Source organism: Solanum lycopersicum, chromosome 1 (assembly GCF_036512215.1).
Source record: "Solanum lycopersicum chromosome 1, SLM_r2.1".
NCBI lineage: Eukaryota > Viridiplantae > Streptophyta > Magnoliopsida > Solanales > Solanaceae > Solanum > Solanum lycopersicum.
In genome coordinates, this window is record NC_090800.1 from 682,877 (window position 1) to 705,331 (window position 22,455).

The 22,455-nt window shown below is 30.5% G+C and overlaps 3 protein-coding genes and 1 long non-coding RNA gene across 7 annotated transcripts; 2 read left to right on the forward strand and 2 right to left on the reverse strand.

The window, feature by feature from the left end:
- Positions 1-1,801: 1,801 nt before the first annotated feature.
- LOC101250247 (protein PLANT CADMIUM RESISTANCE 2) lies at positions 1,802-4,371 on the reverse strand. Its single transcript, XM_004228673.5, has 4 exons — positions 3,912-4,371; positions 3,685-3,756; positions 2,877-3,089; positions 1,802-2,068 (listed from the first exon to the last, which is right to left on the reverse strand). Exons 1-4 carry the CDS (start codon positions 4,042-4,044, stop codon positions 1,992-1,994), a joined length of 495 nt encoding a protein of 164 aa, XP_004228721.1. The 5' UTR covers positions 4,045-4,371; the 3' UTR covers positions 1,802-1,991.
- Positions 4,372-7,172: 2,801 nt separating this feature from the next.
- On the forward strand, positions 7,173-9,131 carry LOC138339400 (uncharacterized). Its single transcript, XR_011212264.1, has 3 exons — positions 7,173-7,310; positions 8,094-8,163; positions 8,887-9,131. It is a non-coding gene; the product is annotated as an uncharacterized lncRNA (long non-coding RNA).
- Positions 9,132-11,646: 2,515 nt separating this feature from the next.
- LOC101266061 (UPF0496 protein At3g19330) lies at positions 11,647-15,617 on the forward strand. 4 transcript variants are annotated; one of them, XM_004228641.5, is made up of 3 exons: positions 11,647-11,990; positions 13,515-13,609; positions 14,373-15,617. In XM_004228641.5, the coding sequence occupies exons 2-3, from the start codon at positions 13,543-13,545 to the stop codon at positions 15,434-15,436; spliced, it is 1,131 nt and encodes a 376-aa protein (XP_004228689.1). In that variant the 5' UTR covers positions 11,647-11,990; positions 13,515-13,542; the 3' UTR covers positions 15,437-15,617. The 4 variants fall into 4 exon arrangements, with proteins under 4 accessions (XP_004228689.1, XP_004228688.1, XP_069147083.1 ...); XM_004228640.5 differs by having other exon boundaries at positions 11,678-11,990; positions 13,425-13,609; XM_069290982.1 differs by having other exon boundaries at positions 11,697-11,990; positions 13,515-13,670.
- Positions 15,618-16,577: 960 nt separating this feature from the next.
- LOC101254822 (IAA-amino acid hydrolase ILR1-like 3) lies at positions 16,578-19,596 on the reverse strand. The gene is made up of 5 exons (XM_004228599.5): positions 18,780-19,596; positions 18,013-18,138; positions 17,609-17,923; positions 17,216-17,344; positions 16,578-17,085 (listed from the first exon to the last, which is right to left on the reverse strand). The coding sequence occupies exons 1-5, from the start codon at positions 19,155-19,157 to the stop codon at positions 16,714-16,716; spliced, it is 1,320 nt and encodes a 439-aa protein (XP_004228647.1). The 5' UTR covers positions 19,158-19,596; the 3' UTR covers positions 16,578-16,713.
- Between the last annotated feature and the right edge of the window lie 2,859 nt (positions 19,597-22,455).

The following is a 22,455-nucleotide window of genomic DNA, read 5'->3' on the forward strand; positions in this document are numbered from 1 at the left end:
TCAAATCTTGTTTTTGTTACTTTTGATGCCACCCATTTGAGAGTAGATTGTAGTAGACTAGCAATGGTAGGTAGCATTGGAGAACAAAATTTAAATGTTTGTCTATCATTATTGCTACTACTTGCACCTGAACTGAAAATTCCTTAATTAAGGTGACTTCGTATTTAGTAATTCGAAGAGTCAAATTAGGTATACATAAAAAAAAAGTTTATTTCTTTACGATAGTATATATCTATTATATTATGAAACTGCTCTTGATTCAAATCTTGAATGAACTTTTGCATGAATTTACGTATGTTTATTAGGTGATTAAATTAAGTTAACCAAACAAAATATGTTATCTTATTAAACTATATATATATATTTCAATTGAAATATGCGTGAAATTTTACGAAGCTTAAGCGGTCTATGTGAAAATTTAACTTTTACATGTATTGTGTCATGTAGGACAGACATGTCTGTATATTCAATTTTAAATAACTTGAAATTTGTACTTATACACACTTAAAGTTAAAGGACATTAATAACGGTTACGATCAAGTTAAGATGCACATTTAAATATTATATTTACTATACTTATCGAAAGTTCAATTAAATTTAAATTCACATATTATAACAGGAGCGACCTCACTAATAAAATCTTTTCAAATTTAAAATTCGACTAAAAAAACGAATAAAAAAATTTCAATCATCTCGCTGTTATTCATATTAATATTTTAACTCATTATTAGGTGTGCTAAAAAGGGAAACATAGAAAAGTAATACCAATCATTATCAGTGATTAGCGTTAAGTGGTTTAAATACAAATTAAATAATACAATATTAATAATATATAAATTATAATGTAAAAATGGTTTCTTATAGAGTATTTGGTATAATATGTTATAAATCAGTATAAATATATATATATATATTCTAAAATAAAATTATATGTTTTCTTTTTAACCAAATACTATTAAAGATTTTTTTGCTATTATATATGAAGATTGAAGGTTATCAATTTTATTATTTTAGTTTTTTTTAATTCATTATTTACTAATATAATATTATCCAGAATTCTAGTATTTCTAATCAATTATCATGATTTATTTTTGAGAGTCAAACTATATAATTTAGTTATTGAATATCAAAATTTTAATTATAATATATTAAATTGCATAAAAATAATAATATTTTTTCTTTAGCTTATATATATGATGATTCATGAGAAAAAAATATAAAATAACATTTCAGCATAAAATTAAAGTTGATCATTATCATTTCAATTTGGAAAAATAATCCAAAATTGAGTAGATAAATGGTCAAGTTCATATTGAGAGTTCAAGGAATAATATTTTTCATAATAGATGAAATGCCATCTTTATAAGTTTCTTTTTAGAAATGTTTTTTTTTCTAAAATTAAATCTTTTTAGAAATCTTAATTCCAATTAATAATTATATAAGATAAAGTGAGTTAATTAATTATTTGATGTGAAAACTCACTATCTCAATAGTTGGATAGTCAATAAAAATATCATTTTGTTTAATGTTTTTAATCATTTCATTTTTCTTATCTCAATAGTTGGAATAGTCACTCCATTTTCTTCTTCTGCAATTTTTATTTATTATCCTTACGAAAGTCCGATTCTGATATATAATGATGTCTAACTATTTTAAATTTATGTTATATAAGACGTCGTTTAAAGGAAAATATTTTCTATTAAAATAAAATTTATATTTAAAACTTCTAAATAAAAATAAGCAATCTCATTTATTATACAGCGACCTGACCTCCTTATCGATTATATTATTGAATACAAAATCAACATTCAAATTTATTTTTTCATTATCCACTAGCCAATGTCACATAACCACCAATAATTTCACCATACATATACCTCCAAATTAATCATCACAATCACAATTAATTTCATCATCAAAATTAAATATAATCACACTACACAAATTCAAATTTTTTTATAATTATTATTAATATAAATAAAATCCAATATTTATCGAGTCATTCCTCCTTGAACTCCTGGAGCCATTGCTATTCCTCCATTTTGGTTATCCATATTTCCTTGCCAACCTATACATATATATGTAAACACAACAACCATAAGTATATCTCAAAAATATTTAATCAAAAAAATAAAAAAATAGTTTGTTCGTTGTATATTATATTAACGATATTTGACTGAATAGACAAGTTTACGAATGAAAAAAGAGTTTGATACATTCAAAAATTATTCTAAATATTTAGAGCAGTAAAATATGTCATGACATGTTTATGTTGATATAAGAACATGTTGTTTAATTTAACGTAAAATGAGAAAGTTTAAAATTACTTACAAAATTCAAATATTAAAAAAAATGGCATTTTCAAAAAATAAATTTTAAAAAGCATATCATAATAAAATGCAAATTTTTGGGTCGAGCAATAATTAATTATACCACTAAAAAGTTGTTGCATCGAACTTCATCATTCTTGACCAAAAGCCTTAGATCGAATTTTAAAATAGAAATCATCTTAATAAAATTATTTTACCTCTAAACTAACACATTTTAATGATATGAAGAAACGATGTTTAAAACTATCATAAATAGAGAACAAAGAGATCCATTATATATATATATATATTTCAGAGTATATTAATCGCACCACCAAAATTTTGCAATAGTGTACCTAGTACTCGTTCATCCTTAATTATAGTTTTATCGCGCGTTCCTCAAAAAGTGAAATTTTTTCGATATAACTTTTACTAGTTCAGTCTTGAACAAATACTGATCGAAAAAAGTGAATATTACTTACCAATAGATATGTTATATTTCGATATAGTTTTTACTAATCGAGCCTAAAATAAATATCGATAAAAAAAAGAGTGAATATTACTTACCAATAGACATGTCATATCCACGATGTTTGAGTTCACGATGTTCTTGGCATAAAGCACAACATTCACAACAAAAATGAAGCAAACAGTCCCCACAAGGGCTTTCTGGTAACATGTATTGTTTTCTCATTTTTGTACGATAAAAACATGAATAAATACATCCACATCCTGTTAATGCTTCTATTAAAAAATATAAAGCTCCACTTGCACCACAAGCTGCAAAATTATCACAAAATCATAATTAACACGAGACGATATTTGACTGAACACAAATTTTAATTAATTTTTCTAGTGTAAAGAGAAAAAAGTTATAAATATTCATCTGACTATAATAAATACAGTAGTGAAGAAGTCAAATAACCGATAATGATAGATATAGTGGGACATGTAATTATTGTATTTTTAACTTATGTTACTATGTAAGTATCTTTAAAATTAGATAGAACTCATAAATTAACAAGGATGGTGATAATAACCAGACATAAATAGTAAAATTTTATGAGTGAAGTCTGGATATAGACGTACATATAGAAGAGTTAATCAAATCGTCTTCGTTAAGTAGGGAGAAAATTATTTTTTTAATATATATATATATATATATATATAAATTATTGAAATTTTCTTGAACTTATTTCTCTTTTTTCGAATCACTTTGTTTAATTTCCTTACTTTAAAAATAGATCTGAAAAGGATAATTTTTACGCAATTTTTACCTCTATCGCTACAAAAGAATTAATAACTTTTAACGACTATTTCTTAACGAAAGGATATCATATAATTAATGTTAAAAATAGTTTTTATGTTTGCTTACAAACTGTTCCTTTGTCGACAATTTCAGCAATTTGTCCAAATGTAATACATGGACACCAGCAAGTTAAACAACCTGAAAAAAAAAAAGTTTAATAATCACAAACTAAAGATATATATTCAGTATAATTTTTCGATAAAAAACTAAATGTCATGTGCAATAAAAAACAATATTTTTTAACGAATTAATAGAAAAATAGTGTTACAAAAATCAAGAAAATAATCACTTACAACTCGAGATATCAGAGAAACAATCACAAAGCCCAGTAGACCAATTTCCGGGATGATTAGCTTGAAATTGGCCCGGCACGGGAACACCAGTCATAGGTTTTTCACCGTAAGCTGGTTGAGCTGAGGGGTTCATAGTAACTTAAAAACTTAATAAGAATTTTTTTTAGAGAGAAAATGAAATGAAAGATACAAAAAAAAAGTATGTAGCTTTTGTGAAAGATATGCAAAATATCAATTGTATTTATAGTGAGAGGAAAACAAAACTACTTTTTCTGTCTTGATCCAAAGTTTTTGAAAAGTTAAGAATAACTTTCATTATCTCAAATTAAATATATTAAATGTATGAAAATATTTTTTAATTTTTTAATATATAATATAAAAAATTAATAGTTAAATTTTTTCAAAAAATTAAGACATTTCTTTTTTAAACGGAAAACTAAATCTTATACGTATTATGAATGAAGAGTCAAACTAAGGATATAATTGACTTGGTTTTGAGTCTATGGTCAATAAATGGATTACTTAGAAATGTTCTTTAACGTGTTATTAGGGTTGCAACTTGTTTTTTCTAATAAAATAAATATATTTTGTAATTTTGGGTGCAACTTGTTCTCTTTTTACCTTTTAAAAATATTTTATATTTTTTAGTCTATAGTTTTTGACAGTTCTAAGCAGCCACGCCACCTATTGTTACATGTGTGAAAATAAAACATAATGCTTCTTTTATATCGAAAATAATTTTTTTTTTTTTATCTCACACAAATAGTAAGAGATAAATTTGATTAAAAATTCATACATAGATTCTTTAATTTTTTTTGAAGTAAAATCTACCTAATTCAATATTGTATAAAGAATACGACAAGTCAATATAGATAATTAATGAATCAAAATATCTCAAAAATATTAAAAATTACTCTCGCTCTTGTTTGCTATTAATAATTTTTAATATATCGAACCTTGCCTCAGAGTCTTGTCACTTTGCCTAATTACTAAGGTCTGAGCAGAAAGAATTCCATAATATTATATTTAAAATATTTAAAACAATCTCTTTTTATTTTTGAAAATTTGTGATCGATAAAAATATGTCACATAAATTAAAAGGATGGAGTACATTCTTATCTCAAACTATATTTTATAAAGAATTAACTATATTTTCTGTCAAAGTGTAATTTATAAAGAATTACTATATTGAAGGATTCTATAAGCTTTGACAATCGTTAGGTAAACTAACTTCATAATTTTTGAGATTAGACTATTTGATATTTAATTAATATAACAAATGTTCAATTAATAAAATCAACATATACAATTCTAAAAATATGATCTAAAATCATAAGATTTGCCTCCAAATTACTTGCTTTTAAATTTTGGAAAAACTATATTCACATAGCTTTTAAAAATAAAAACAAAATACATATCCAAATAAAAATCTAAAAAAAGAAATTTTTGGGTAAATTAATAAAAATTGAGAGAGACAATCATTTTTTTAATGACCACATAAATATTTTCTAAATACAATGGACTTGGCACAAAATAATATTCTCAAGCCAATGATTTTTCTACTAGGTACTTTATAAGTTCAATTTTAATAGAAAAATTCGTTGATATTTATGTTTTATTTGATTTGAATTAGCATTTAAATTTAGTGTGAGGACTTAATCTCATCTGTTGAAAATAGAGTTTTACATGACAATTTTTTTTAAATAACACATAATTTATCATCAAACATATTTTTAAATGCATTTAGCCAACTTTTTTTATCATGAAAATTGACAGTTAAAGAATTAATACATTCAATTTATTGGCTTAGCTTAATGTTAAAACAAAATATAGTAGATTTACGTTATTTTGTTCCTTATAATATATATTTTTTTAAAAATGTCTTGTATATTTATACGAATTTGAATTTAAATAAATTTTTCTGAACACGTAACAATATAATAATTTTAAAAAATAGATATTAATTAGAACATTAGGAGTCAACGGTTTTAACTAATTACTTTTTATGTTGCAAATTTCTTTTAATTATATTTCACTTTCTGATAATTAAACTATATCAAATTGAACTTTTCAACTTTTTTTAACTATATTGTAATCATTTTAAATAAATTATAATATTAAATTAATCTTTAAAAATAATAATTTAATTCTCAATATATGACACGAAAAATCATATTAAATCATTGGTCCATGGCTGCTGAATTGCAGGTTGAGAATGTGGATAAGGTTGCAAAACTTTTATTTAATTTAATAATACTTTTTTTATATAAGTAAAATTATGTTGTCTTATAGGCTAGTTTGATTTATTTTATTTTATTTATAAATAAGTATGTGTAATATTTTTAAGTTAAAAAATAGTTAGTGGTGAAATTTATACTTGTGACTTTTACACTTTTATTTATTCTGATATTATATTGAAATATATAATCGGAGATAACATTTTAAATATATTTGATTATATTTTTAATGGAAGTTATTAATAGAAGAATCATATCACGTAGGTTATTGTATTTTTTGAAACATATATTAACTAAAATTCTAAATTAAATTACAAACAAAAATTATGAACTAATTCTAATACTACAATTTCTAGTAGGTTAATAATGAAAATCTTAATTTCAAAGCACACTTAGTCAATGTTTTTTTCTTTTTTCATGATATGATATAATTTTAATGTCTTTCGAAATTTTCTTACCTTTAAATCTCTATAATTTGTTGCTTTCAAAATCAATTATTAGGAATAGGTTAAATTGCAAGTAGCACAAAATATTTGAATCTTTTTGAAATAAATACATTAGGTTATAAATTTAGTTTTGTGGGGCAAGGCGGCTAGTAGAATCATACAGCTAATAAAGTTTAAAACAATATAGTACTTTTCATATTTAACTTTTATCTATTTTAAAGAATATTTTTTTTTAGTAACTTTCTAATTTTATGTTATATATTTAAGATAATAAAATTATAAAATATTTTGATATATTTTAATAGTTTTTGTTAAAATTTTCTTAAATTTTATATGAAGTCAAATATAATAAATAAATTGAAATGAACGAAATAATAACGAGTCAACCACTATGGAAATATCTCTCGTCCATCACAGACCTCTTATAATGAATGTAGGTACATTAGCTGCCTTTGTAATGACCCAAAAGCTCCTCTTTAGTGTTTTGAATATTTGTTTAACTTAAGTGAATTAACTAATAATTAATGGACTAAAGTGTTAATTTATTTAAGACCTCAGACTACTTGACCCATACAAATTAAAATAAGTAGTGGGGTTTTGCACTTTTGAGGTATAATATTATTCTTCAAAGAAAAACTACCCTAAAGTGTGGGTCGTGCAGCATCCAAAAAAAAAAAAAAAATAGGACTACCGTCGGCAAGCATAATCTCAATCATGTAAGTACCTGCTCATAACAAAATTTCGCATTGCAATATACATGATTTAAAGCAATGTCACATGTATATTGAACACAAGTTGGATAATGGCTTTGTTTTTTTTGTTAGCATATATAGTTGACGGAACGGTAATTTGTTAATTGATTTTAGAGTTGTGGAGAAACTAAACCTTATCCATTTTATAAGTTAATTAATGTTTGATGAGAAAATCGGAGTGCACCGCCGACCGCCTATAACACAGTTATCGTTGGAGTTATGGACAATTAAGAGTTATGGTCAAGAATTGTAGGTAAATTGGAAAAGACAAAAATAGGATGCTTATTTGTGTGATGCTGGCAAGGATTGCCATTATATATAAATATAATGTGAGGATTAAATGAAGTAATGATGAGGTAGTTAATGATTAAATAATAATGAGTGAAATAGAAGCAAATATGTAGATAGTTTAGATTCTATTTGTTATTCTGTAGCAATTTGTCTAGTTTTATTTTTATTATTATTATTTTTTTTGTTAGCATATAGTGATTAAGGTTTTAATATATAGAGAAAGGTAATTAAATATTGGAAGTATGATATTATGTGGATATCATTCGAATTTATAATATTGGAAAGTTAAAACTCAGTTCTAGGCTTGGAATCGGAGAATATGAAACTTGACATATTAATCGGATCAAAACTTATGAACATGACTATAGTTTTGGGTGAATTTTTAATTTAGGCTAGATATATAGCAATATGGTTGTTGTAGTTTTGAAAGCTTATTCTGACTATGTACTTGAATAGATTCCATTGATTTGGAAGCTCAACGAAAAGGGAAGGCTCAAGTCCAAGAGTAATTATTCGATTGGCTAAGGCAAGTGGATTTCTAAACTCTTGTTAAGCGTATGAAATTCGTGTATCTTCTTGTGTGGTGTTGAGAACGATTTGGAGACTTGTTGCTTATTTGTTAGCATTGTATTTCTTGTTGTAAATTGTGTTTGGTTATCAAATGGTTATCTCCTCCCTTTTCATTTGAGCATGTCATTTGCATTGTATCTGAGACATTGTTGTGGTAAGAGGATGGTGTACTATTTTCGAGGGTCGTATCGCGCGCCGCGACGGATATTATATTTCGAGGGACGTATCGCGCGCCGCGAAGGTTACTACTTATCGAGGGTCGTGTCGTGCGCCGCGACAGATGCATGGACAGATATGTCCCCCATGGGTCCCGGACTGAGAGACAGCGGGTGTGTATCGTTAGGAAAGACATGCATCACGATATTTGACATTGCATCTCATGGCATTGCACATTTTATTATTGATGAACTTGAACATGTGTTTTGCTGATCTTGTGATTGTTTCTCTGTGAAGTCTGTGATTGTTGAATATTGAGTTGTTATCGAGAATGTGTAAACTGATAGAGTGTGGTTATTGAGTTGTGTGTTTGGTAAACTGTAACCTATTAGACTGTAGCGTGGAGGTTTAGATATGGTGTAAGGAGTTCCCGTATTTTGTTCACTTAACTTGTGTTTAGAGGTTTGCTTGTTGGGTACCGCGTGGTTTGGTACTCACCCCTTGCTTCTACAAATTTTTGTAGGATACGAGCCTGGATCATCGTGATACTTGTCATTCTTTTCGTTTCCAAGGCATCTTGTGGAGGATTGTGAGGTAGCTGCTTGTCATCTCAGCGAACTTTCCTACTCCAGTTTATGACTTTGTTTTTACTTGAAAGACAACTTCATTTAGACTTCTATTTTATTCCAATTCTAATATTTACATTAGAGGCTTGTGCACGTGACAACCTGATTTTGGGGATTGGATTAATATAACTTGGTTTCATAATAGGAATTGTTGTTGGATTGTCATTTACTTCCGCACCTTGTTAGATATTTGATTTTAGGCTGACTTGTCTTGGTGGGATAAGACGAGTGCCATCACACCCATTTTTGGGTCGTGACAAATATTATTATTTTCATCTGAAATTTAATATTTATTTTATGACTTGAATTAATTTAATTTGAGATATATAGATATATTTCTTCCATACCAACCACAAAATTTGATGATATACATTAGTTGCATGCATCATTTTTTTAATATTCTATTCAAAGTGTCATATTCGCTTAGGCTAGCTTAATTAATTTAGATATGCGTTAGAGACTCTTATTTAATCTTGGGATAAATTTATTGTACTATTTTAGGATTTTCTAGTGACTTTTGTGGCCACTAAAGATCTAGTTCTTTAGTCGCAATATTTTAGGATTTGTAGCAATTTTTATTGTTGCTAAAAAGGGTCTAATTTTTTTTATAGTGAATCGTAGTTGATAATGCTTAGGCGGAGGAATTAGTTCTTTTAAAGATGTGGTCTCTTGAGATAACATCGAAGATATTTTTTTCTTGCAAAATATAATGGAGGGTATACGTGATCTATTTCGCATAGTTTTGAAGTATATTCTATCATAACCTTAGATGATATAATAAAGGTAAAATGCACAAGTATTTCTTTAGACTATGACTGAAATTCCAAAAACACACCTTAACTAAACTAAGGTCTTATTACCTTCCTGAACTTATTTTTTATGTAATTTTGTGCACCTTTTTGATTTACGTGACATCTAAATATCTTCCACGCGCCTCAATTGCATAGAGTCACGGAGTACACGTAAGACAAAAGGTATGTAAAATACAAAAAAAAAAAAATTAGTTCAGGGAGAAATAAACCCTTAGTTTAGTTAAGATGTGTCTCTGAGATTTCAATTATAGTCTAGAGAGGTACTTGTGCATTTTCCTCTATAATAAAAAAAATATTTCTTTTTTACTTTTTATTTAAGGTTATATATCTAAAGATTCGATTAATTTAAATTCAGATGAAAAACTTATTGTTTTGTAGTCTTCAGTTATTCCGCCTTTCTTAATTGCTCTTGTCAACACATTACCAAAAACAATTTTCAATTTGCACCTCCAAATATGCATAACTCTAATTTCTTTATCGAAATATTCATATTTATATGTATGATTTCACTTAGAACTGTCGAAATGAGTCCAAATATAAATAATTTTTACCCTATGGAGTTTAATCACCAAAGATTTGCCAAGTTGTGTAATCCTATTGGACCCATCTTGAGTATCAATGTAATTTACTTCTAAGTTTTGTATGTTGTTATGATTTTCATTATGCTTGATTATGATTTTTTTTTATGTTAACGAGTACATGAAGTTTTTTGGTGATATAAATTTTGTTCATTTTTATAAAAGAAATTATAAGACTTTTCATAATAAACTGAGGAATAATATATAAAGTTCATTGTGATTCACGATACTTTTATAATATTTAGGGGTCATTTAACATAAATTAAGTGATTTTTTTTCAATTTTTCATGTGTGTTAATACATAATTTTTTGGTTATATGGATATCAAAAACTTTTTTTACAAAAACTTTATAGGACCCTCTATAATGAACTTGAGAAACAAAACCTATAGTTTAACCCTAATATATGCTACTTTTTTAGCATTTTAGGTGCCACTCAATAAGAATTAATCGATTTTCTTATTTTGTTGTGTGTTAGTCAATGAAATGTTAGAGATATGATTTTCACAATTTCTTTTTCAAAACCTTCACGAAACTCTCCAAAATGACCCAAGGGAACAATATGTATAGCCTTACCATGATCCATGCCATTTTTTTTAGCATTTAGGAGTCACTCAACTTGAGTTGGACGATTTTTCTCACATTTGTTGAAAAGTAAAGAGACATTCTTTTGTTTAAAAAAAAACTAAATAAAAGAAAAAGCAAGATAAATAAAAGTTAACTTACATATATCTCATTAATTTAAAAGTTAATTACTTAAATACACGTTAATTTGTAATATCGTGGATCTTAACATATTTTGGTGTATTTATATACATTCAGATACACGTATCTCGAGATACATGAAGTCAAAATTAGGTGTAAATTATTCTTGATAAACTGTATCCAAATGGATTCGCATTTAACTGTGACACATACACAAATCTCGCTCGCCTTTCTCACATCTCGTGCACCACTCTCCCATCTCGCTCACATAAGTAGTATCGCAAATACACATGAATCATATCAGATACATGTATCAAATGTGTATTTAGTGTAATTCACATGCATCAAGAGCACATATACAAATCTCGCTCCTTACTTCCTGTTCTTGCTCGCTTTCCTCCTGCTCTCGTTCGCCTCTTTCCCTTGTTTCATTGTATCTGGTAGCAAATAATATTTGTCCCAATAAATAAAATATAACTATTTCGAAAAAGTTTATAATAGTTTAATTAGTGAGGCTTTTTTTTTTTTTTCATTTTTAAATTTATGTTTCTTTTCTAGCAAGAGTCAAAATTTCACATAAGTCAACACTAAAATGTGTTTTTAGTACTCCTTGTTTGTTTAATATATACACCCAAAAGAAATGGTGTTTTGGTCCTTTCCACCGACCTCTAAGCAACTCAAATTCACTCTCTCCGGCGTCGTCGCCGGCGTTACTCTCATTGCCGCCGGTGCATATCTTTCCTTTTCCAACATTGCCCCTCAACAAGCTCGAGCTAAGGCCCGAAAAGATTACATCAAAGCTCGACTCAAACAGCTTGTACAAGATTAAAATCAACTTCACTGTTTACTACTTGTAAAGAATTTGATTTAGCGTGTGCAAATTTGAGCTTTTTGTCAGATTATTTTGGTAATTATTTGTTCTTTGCCCTTAATTTTATGTTTGTGTGTGATTCAGTGTGAGCAAGTTTGAGCTTTTTGTCAAGTTTTTGGTAAATATTTATTCTTGCCCTATTTTTTGTCATAGTATTACACTGAGAAGGAATCCTTGAGCCATTTGGGGTTTTGGGTGTTTGTAAAAATCTTTTTTTTTTGGGTAAGAGTTTCATTAGAGGGGGGTGTATTTGATTCAGTGTGAGCAAGCTTAGAGCTTTTTGTCTATTCATTTGATATATTTTCAATTTTTGAGTGGGGAATGGTATTATGTGAATCATTGGGAATGTGTTGGGATGTTAGTAATTACTAGAAATTGTTGCAAAGTGTAGTAAATCTCATTGTTACAGTGTCTACATTAATGTTGAGCTAGGAGGAAGTGATTGGTGCCTGTGAGTTGCTTCAATGATCAATTATCGGGGAGAGAAAGGTAATTTAGGAGGAGGGGTGAGAAAGAATGTTTGTTTGCTGCTAGTTGATGATGAACCGCAAGTTAGCCAATGTACTTGTTCATGAAACTGACTAAGATGTCTAAGTTAGGATAGGGTGTGGAAGGTTACCTTAACCAAGGAGGAAGGGTGAGAAAGAATGTTTGTTTACTGCTAGTTGAGGATGAACCGTAAGTTAGCCAATGTACTCGTTCATGAAATTGACTAAGATGTCTAAATTAGGATACGGTGTGGAAGTTTACCTTCAGTATAGCCGTCGCCTTGTCGCCTTCTTTGCAAATCTTGAGAAGCTACGATGGATTTCTCCATTTCCTTGGCTGAGTAGAAACTATAATGTATATGCTCAAGCTTTGGCTTCTTGAGTAACTCTGCCATCGTCCCTTCTATCAGTAAGCGGTGCTTGGTGGTATATCTCCGATTACTAGTTTGGTGCTTAGTGTCTACCAGATCAAGCACAAGACGAAAGAAGTTATAAGTATCTTGACAAGATGACATGACATTATGTGATTTTTGCACAATTTATGATCAGCTTTACTTTTTTATGTATATTTGCAGACTAAGACCAGTAGTTGAGCCTAGTCCTTGTTTATAAAACAGAAACTCTAACTACTGTATCCAACTATTTTATCAACTAATTTTTGCAATAATTCAAGGCTGAGTAGCCAGCTGGACTTGTTTGTTTGTCTAAGGCTCGTTGACAGAAATTATGTTGTTGGGAGAGTGTGAACATGTTCTTTTTGTCATACCATTATGTCATTAATGCTTATGCCATGGGGGAAAAATCATGAATATATACTTCACTTGCAGTTGCTAGCTACGCAAATCTTCTTTATAAAGTTTATCAAGGTTCCTTTACATTCATCTACTTTCATGATGAACTTTTCCGTTACTGAGTACTTGGTTTCGTTAGACTATTTCCGTCATTCAATACTTATTTCGACCTTTTTGTTTAATTGGTATAGCTTGCTCTTGCTCTTGGAGATTATGCTTGCATTTTGGCTCTTCAATTGAACTTTCTACGTTTCATCAGCAAATGGTTCATGTTTATGCAGTGTATCCAGTACTATATTGTGGAAGCAAATGCTGCCTTGTCTGCGGCAGCTATCATTAACAGCAACAGCTAACTGCTCATCTCCATCTTTGGAAGGTATGTTTATGAATTTAGATGCAGTGGAAGTACAAAAAGGGGCCAATTACACCTTGGCCAGGTTATTTCTTTTCTCTTATAAGTCATTTTAGGCAGGTTCTTGTTTGGACCCTTAAATGAAATTATGTTGCTTGAACTGTTTGAAGCATTGAAGTTTATAAAATGAATAAAAGTCACATTCTGTGTAAAATTTTGTGTCGATCGAAACGGTGGAGGCAGTTTGTAACACCACTGTGATGTGGTATTAGTGAAATTTTAAATTTATCAAAAAATAAAAGAAAGCTAGAATCCTGTCAGATGATTATTTTCTTCAAGTTTGCTGAAAATAAGATCTGATGCTTGTATTATGACAATTTTCCCCAGTTTGTATAACCATGGGAAAAATAAGGGCTGCTATGGTCACTTAATTGTTTGCTTGATTTTTGTCGGAGCTGATAGCTGTCGGCAACTCTTGGCGATGCAAGTTCCCTTGCTTTCTTAAGGGGTACCAAGGTGTTAAGGGTTGGGGAAAGGAACAGGAACCCAAGAAGTATCTTTTTTCTGACTAAACGCACGATAGACCTGTGCTTCCTAGAAATTAGGTGGATGACATACAATTTTTCTCTTCTTTGTTTGTTGACAGTTTATTTTGCTTCATATTCTAAATTTCGGATGGTTCAATTAGCACAAAATCAAAATCAAGTGGCTTGAGTGGAACTCAAGCAGTTTTGGAATCCGCTTGTGGAAATTCTGATCGCTTCAAATGTATGTGAATAAACTGCAGGTGGCGTAGCTGATGATAACATAGCAAGTTCCCAACCTTCACCTACCGTTAACCTATCACGAGCATATACCCTTGCAGTGAAAACTTCTTCTTACGGCGAGATATGGTCCAAGGTCCACCATGAGGTCCCTTCTGACCTTAGTGTGGAGGTAGCACAAGTTGAGTTCCAGGAGGAGCCGCTGCAACTAGAAGATATCCTTAAACCAAATCATGAGTGTGTTGAAGAGGCACTTTTGCATATAAAACCAGAAGCCCTAAACCAACTTATCGCTAAGTACTTGGATGACAGTGAGCAAACCGCTCGTCTCTGTATCAGTTTCTCTCAAAGTGTAAACCAAGCTCGACGTTTGTATGCTCCCATTTGTAGGCTGCTCGATGTCCTTCCCCAGGAAATGGAGTCTACTGGACATTCCCTTTCGCAAGCTCAATGCAATTGGGCATTTGACATCTTCCTCCAATTTGACAGTCTCAACAATCCCTTTCCTATACATGACACCCATAACTTCAATGATATGCGTCATTGTTACTTAGAGCTAAAGCGTGAGCTTGACCTTCTTTTACAAAAGTCACGTTCAAAGGTCCAACTTCTCCGTCATTCTACCAAAGGCTCAGTCGTATGTTTAGTTGCAGCTACTGTTGGAGTGGTCATAACAGCTGTAGTTATAGCTTCTCATGCTTTTGTCGCCCTTGTAGCAGCCCCGGCATGCACTGCTTGCATCCCTTCAAAAATGGCAAAAAAAGAACTGGTCCATCTGGCGCAATTGGATGTTGCAACAAAGGGTATCTTTTTCCTCCACAATCACTTAGAAACAGTAAATTGTTTGGTGGGCCGATTATATGATGCAGTGGAGTTCTACAAGCGTCTTGTTCGCTTTGCACTAGAGAGAGGAAAAGACCGATACCCTATCCAGGAGGTAGTGAAGCAACTTCACAGGAAACATAGCAATTTTTTGGAAGAGCTTCTGGGACTTGAGGAGCATTTGTGCCTATGTTTTGCTGCAATAAATAAGGCCAGAGGCCATCTTCTCAACTATCTCCTTCATCAAAATCAGGATCCTGGATAATTATATTTGTAAGAAATCCTTCATTTGTTTTAGGTACCTTTTTTTGTTTTCTCCTCTAGATATCTAATTATTTCTGGCATATTTAACTTGCTTTTTTGAATTTTTATCTGTGCTAAATGAACCCATCAATGGCAAACCAAAATGTGATATGTTGACTCTTTGAAGCTCATTTTGTCGAAAACATCAATGACAACTACTCCCTCCGTCCCATTTTATGAATTCTTTCACATATAGCCAATTAGAAATAATTAATTACTCTCCATAGCTATAGTTTGATAATATATAATTTGTAGCTACATGTTATATGAAGGAAAGAGGCGAGCGAGACTGGGAGAGAGAGGAGAGGCGAGAGAGGGTGGGAAAGAGTGGGAGAAAGGTAAATCCTATATGTATATTGGTTAGATAATTGTATATTATACATATGTATTTGTATATATGGCAAGAGAGACTGGGAGAAGGATGAAAGAGGCGAGCGAGATCAAGAGAGGGAGGAGAGAGGAGAGAGCGAGGGCAGCGAGTGGAGAGAGGTGAATTGTATATGTATATAATTGTATATTATACATATACATTTGTATATAGGGCAAGCGAGATTGGGAGAGGGAGGAGAGAGGCGAGCGAGAGAGGGCAGAGAGTGGGAGCAGGTGAATTGTATATTTATATAGGTTAAATAATTATATATTATACATATGTATTTGTATATTCTGGCTAATTATACATATACAAACATGGTTAAGTATACAAATTCGAAGTCAGCCCACGTAATTAATGTATAATGTTAGCCGCGAATGGTAATTATAGCAAACTATAGTTATGATGAGTAATTAAATATTATAAGTTTGGTTTGTTGCGTAATTTTCCCTTTTGTATATCACCTTTTTACTTTACAGTTGCATTAAGAAATGATTTAATTTTATCCTTTCATTCTTATTTAATGTTTTCTTAAGTCAATTTTATAATACATGATGAATATATTTTCAAGATTTATTAACTAATCTATCAAGAGTAAAATTGGCAAAATATGGTGATTTATGCATAAGTTTTATAAACTGACAAGTATTGCGGTCCATTTGTTTATAGAAAGTCAATGGACTTGTTGTAGGTCACAAGTTCAAGCCCTGCGTCAAGACAACTAAGTTTAGAATTTAAGCGGAGAATCGAAGGATGTGGTTAGCCCAGAAGTGGCTCCACAAGTACTTTTTGTTCATTAAAATCAAAATATTTTTCATTTACAAATGGGATGATTCTTCAATCTCCAAAAATGTATAATTCTACTGTGTCTAAACATGTGTATCAAGATAAGAAATGGCAACAGCAGCATGGAGAGCTGCACCTATTGGAAGAACATCTTCATCAAGTGTGAAGTAAGGGGAGTGTAAACCTTTAACACCAGTAGCGATGGCCGTTTTATTTTGTGCTCCGATGATAACAAATGCAGCAGGTATCTTCTGGGAATAGAAACTAAAGTCCTCTGCACCCATTGTAATTGCGCCATACTGCACGTTTTCCTCACCGAGCATGACTTCTCCAACTTCCTTAGCATGCTTGTACATCGTGGGGTCGTTTACAGTAGGTGGATATGGCCTCATTAAGTCCTCCGCAAAATCAACTGTGGCTGAACACTGATGTACACTTGCTTGTGTCTCGATGATCTACGAGTAGGAAGTATTTTCAGTGTTAATCATCTTAAACCAATGCTTATTATGAGTAAGCAGTACTTTTGGCTTCCAAAAGCTTGGTCAGACAGGCTATTAGCAGCAGCGGTGAAACTCTAGTACGTACCTCTTTGATCCTTTGCTTAAGATAGGAATGACCCTCAAACGTCAAGAACCGGAATGTTCCACCAAACTTCACACCTTCAGGGATTACATTTCCAGCCTCACCACCATCTACAAATGCAACAGAGACAACCTGCATGTAATCGCGCATAAGTAGAAACAAAATTTAGATACTACTTCATAGAATCTAGGATTCTGAACGAAGGAGTAAGAAAAGGACAGCCAGGTACACAAAGCATCCCATGTTAACATAGTGTAGGGAACAGCTGGATGTTACGTAGTGTTGTAGACAACCTACCATAATGCAAGCTTTAGTGTCTACTTCCACGGATGGAGCCGTGACCTAAAGAAGTAAAAATCATTCTTTAAACTTGTTTGGAATCAGAACAAGACATACCCTAGACTCGAGAGGGTCAGTTTCTCGAGAAACAAGTTGCTGGAGTGCAAGAACTGTCATAGAAACAGCAAGAATAGGATCCTTAGTTCTATGTGGTGTTGCTGCATGTCCACCTTTCCCTTGTATTATTGCTGTAAACCTTCCTGCACCAGCCATAATAGGACCAGGTCTTGAACCAATAATACCAGTGGGCGTAAATGGCCAGACATGCATACCAAATATTGCTTTAACCCCATCTAATGCTCCTTCTTCTATCATATACGAGGCTCCAGCATAGCCTTCTTCCGCAGGCTGGAAGACTAGCTTAACCGTGCCCTACAGTTCAGACCACAACATTACCCATAGACGAAGACCAAACACGGTAAGTTCATATCAAAAGCAAAAACAATAACGAGTTTTCCTACCTTCAACTTGTCCCTTCTATTTTGAAGCAATCTAGCCGCTCCAAGCAACATGGTGACATGAGCGTCATGGCCGCAGGCATGCATTTTGCCATTGATCTTGCTTTTGTACTCTGAATCTACCAATTCCTTCAAATTAATGCTTTGATTCATTTACTTCACTCATCAAAAAGCTTCTTTCAAGTAGCAGATTGAGAAATTTTTTTTGATAGAAATGAGACTATGAGAATGCTTGTGATGATCTCTCTTTCTCCTCCTCCAATTAAAGGTTAAGAACACCCCAGATGCATATTTTGACACTCACAAATTTTATAATATAATACATAAATATGCCCTTTAACTTAGCCTCATCTAGCATCAACACCCTTCAACACTGGATGCGCACAAGTAGATACGTGTGCCACAACATATCTCACGTAGCACACAAATTGCCACGTAGAGTGTCAAGTCGGACGTGTGTGTCAACTTGTTCAACTCTACACAAGTTTGAGCGCCAGCATTTGCATAGATAAGATTAAAGGGCGTAGATACTAGACGAGGTCAAGTTAAAGCACACGTTTATGTATTATGCCACCGTTTATGTAATCCTACCATCAGCTAATACTTCAAACCAAACATGAGATATCCCTAAAGTTAATCCCAATTCCCAAAATTTATCCCGAAATTATTATCCTTATCCCACGAACTAAACGAACCTCAGCTAGCCAATCAGAAAACACAATTCACCAAAAGAACAAAATTTAGCAAAAAAATTCAAACTTGGATAATACCTGCATAGGGAGAGCATCCATGTCAGCTCTCAAACCAAACGATGGTTGATGACCCGACCCGACAATTCCAACCAGACCCGTTTTCGCTACCGGCGATACATACTCAATCCCCATCAAATCCAGTTCATCTCGAATCAATTGACTGGTTTTGTATTCTTCAAAAGCTAATTCTGGGTACTCATGGATTCTCCTCCGAACCCTTTTTAACCAATTGAAAAACTCCGGCTGCTTCGCCGATTCAAAAAGTTCATGAGCTAACAACTCAGTTTCAGATCTCAAAAGGGTCTCTTCTACAGACCATGAATTGTACGGAAAACTTGTTAATACCAGTAAGAATATGCAGAGGAAGAAGAACAAGTTTGTGCTTAAAGAACCCATCAATGGAAAATCAAAATGTGAGGAGTATACTCTATAGATTCCTTTTTAGTACTCTTCATTCGAGATCGAGTCTAACTATATGAACTTTGACTTTTAATAGAGAAAAATAACAAATATATTCTCAAACTATCGTAAATGGCATGCAAATATCCTTCGTCGTACTTCAGGAATATTGGTGTCTCTGCCGTCCAAAAATTAGAGCGTATATATCAATATACACTCTAGTTTTTGAACAACAGAGACATCAATATCCCTGAAGTATAACGAAGGATATCCGCATACCATTTACGATAGTTCAGAAATATATTTATCATTTTTCACTTCTTAATATTGAAATTTTTTCAAAAGTTGAACTTTAAAATTGACTCTCGAAAAAACAATATGATAATTTAGAAGGAATAGAGGGGAGTATATTAAAACAACACTTCTTGTGTTTTCCTCAACTCATAGTTTGGCTATTTATGTGCTCTTTATATGATAATTCTCGTGAGATATACTCGAATTGATTAGTATTAAGTTATGTACGATGCATGTATCTATTAATTTAATTTTATATGAATTTAAGTGTTTATTTGTGAGGTTCAATGTTGAAGAACACAAATTATTAAGTAAAATAAAAAATAAATTATTTTGTATCATTTCAAGACATCTTTGGTAGGTTCAATTTTTTTGTAGAGTTTCATATCTAATATCAACTATTTGACTTAATATGCATATAAACATTCTTGTTAATTTGGATTTACTTCACAATTATTTATTTTCCTTAATATTGGATCTGAATAAGAAGACACTTAATGCATAGTGTAGTCTTTGTGATACTTTTAATAATAGAAATATTTTTGATAGGTTTAAATTTATCAAACACTTTGATTACATTTAAATATATCTGTCGTTCATAGTTGAGGGACAATTCAATTTTTAAATATTTTCATCCTTTGGTAGATGGATAAATTTTATTTTTCCAAAGGATAAAGAAAATTAGTCATTAAAGACTAGAAATTTTCCTAATGCCTTGTTTGAGAGCATCATTTGTGAAAAGTCTTGTCGTAGCTTCACCAATAACAATTGGCAAAAATATATAGGAGAATTATGTTGCTTTCTACTTAGAATTATATATTCTTTGTGGCTCAAATTATGCGATAGTGATTATTTGGTCAGGATATATCTATCTTGGTTTGGATTATTATTAAAATAGATTGTGGTGGCTCCTAAAGTGAAGAATGCCACTTTCCAATCAATTACGACTCCTCACTCAGATATTGATAGTGTCCGTGAAGTTCTTGGAGAAATGAAAACTTCTTGAAAGAAGCTTCGATTACTTTTATTTTTTCACCCCATTCCCAACTCCCAATGTCTATTACTAATTTTAGACAACATTCAAAAAGAAACATTTCTTTTCTTTCTTAAATTAATCAGATATATATCAGTACTTGTTTTCTAATTAGGATACATCTTATAAATTATTAATAATAATAATTGCTTGTGCAACTATATAATAGTAAGTTGACTTTTTTTAATTAGCAAATATAAGTATGTAATTTATATAGGTACTTGGGTATGTAGACACCTTTCCTAACATATTGCTTGTACTTCACACTTGGGTTTGCGATAAGGTGAATCAATAATCGTTCAAATAAAATATTTATGTATAAAAATCAAACAAATGAAATAATCCTTCAAATAAAGTACTATTACATCTAGAAAAAAAAAAACTAAGAAATAGTCATCTTGAGAATTATTATATAGTACAACAATATTATTCGAATAGACAACGATACACTAATAATCGGAGTTTTCTGAATCCCCTTATTAAAATTTCTGACTATGCCATCACCTCGAGATTTCTTATTCTTAATAACAACAACAAATCTATATGATCTCAATAAGTAGGGTCTGGGGCATAGACCTTTTTACTATACTTCATAAAAATACATAGGTTATTTTCGAAAGACTCTCGATAACTTTCTTATTCTTCTTATTAATTATCATATTTTTATTGATATTGCTCCATAATCTTGAGAAAACTAGGGTTAACAACACTAAACCCTCCATCAATTACAAGATTATGTCCACTTAAGTATTTTGCTTCATCACTAGCAAAAAAAAAACAGCAGCATTTGCTACATCTTCTTTGTTATGATGGTAAAAAAAATACTACACTATTTTAACCAAAAAATTAATGAAAGAAGGATATTTTTCACCTTCTATTTGGAGAAAATACACTTGAACTCTTATCCATTTTGCTTTTTGATGCCTTTGTATCAATTTTTATTTTTGTGATGACATAATAACTTTTTGGTTCGAGTATTTATAAGGAAAATAATCACACTTAATTATGGTTAATTAACTAATGTAGAGATGATTTAGAAAACTAATTAATCTAGAGTTTTTCTTAAATAATGGCAAATAATTTAGTCAACTTTTATTTATGAGCTGCCAAACTTTATTGTACACAATATGATATAGCTATTTAGATACTATTATATAGAGTAGAAGGAAGATGAGCTAATTTAATTAGTTAAAAATTTACTTATATTCGATGTTTACAGTTAATAAATATATAATATATGTATATAATTCTTTACCATTACCACTTGATTTCACTATTTTTATAAAGGGAAGTATGTAAATTTGTTCAAACTCTCAATGTAAATAAGTATTTACCGATCAATTAACTATCTAGTTAATTATATTCTTAAACAATATATAGCTCCATGTGATCAATTTATATCTTTTTTAATTAATAGCACTTTCGATTCCTCCATTTTTGATAATTTAATTTAACTTTTAGTCCTTCTAATATTTTAATTAAATATATTTAACTTTTCATTGCTTAGAAATATGCACTTTTGATCCATTTGTTTGTGAATCTTGCCATTTCCCAAGAGAAATTACATTATTCACTATTACTTATACGTGAGTTATATTAAATTTGTACTATTATTTTAATATTTGAAAAAGACATAATAAATCAGATTTAGTAATTTTTTTACATGAAAAGACAAACAACACATATTTTACGAGTTAAAATGATTGAGTAAATAAATAAGCAAGTCAATATATATATATATATATAATCGACCATAATCTAATTCACTCATCATACCATTTTTAAAGAATATAATTTTTAACTACCTAATAAAAATATTCTGAGTTGGATTATTTTGTGAATGCCTTTTTGAAAAGCTTTCACAGTATTCTAGGGGATCAATTTAGATTACATATCAATTCTCTTTTTATAAAAGTTGAACGAGTCAAATAAATCAAATCGATAAATGAAAGAATAATAGATTAAATT

Coding starts and splice junctions, on each gene's coding strand:
- LOC101250247 (XM_004228673.5), bottom strand. CDS start 4,044: ATGAACCCCTCAGCTCAACCAGCTTACGGTGAAAAACCTATGACTGGT. Junction 3,757..3,911: donor TTTCTCTGATATCTCGAGTT/GTAAGTGATTAT, acceptor TTTTTTTTTCAG/GTTGTTTAACTTGCTGGTGT. Junction 2,069..2,876: donor TGGATATGACATGTCTATTG/GTAAGTAATATT, acceptor ATATATGTATAG/GTTGGCAAGGAAATATGGAT.
- LOC101266061 (XM_004228641.5), top strand. CDS start 13,543: ATGCTGCCTTGTCTGCGGCAGCTATCATTAACAGCAACAGCTAACTGC. Junction 13,610..14,372: donor CTCATCTCCATCTTTGGAAG/GTATGTTTATGA, acceptor AATAAACTGCAG/GTGGCGTAGCTGATGATAAC.
- LOC101254822 (XM_004228599.5), bottom strand. CDS start 19,157: ATGGGTTCTTTAAGCACAAACTTGTTCTTCTTCCTCTGCATATTCTTA. Junction 18,139..18,779: donor TGGATGCTCTCCCTATGCAG/GTATTATCCAAG, acceptor ATTAATTTGAAG/GAATTGGTAGATTCAGAGTA. Junction 17,086..17,215: donor TTAAGCAAAGGATCAAAGAG/GTACGTACTAGA, acceptor TCCTACTCGTAG/ATCATCGAGACACAAGCAAG.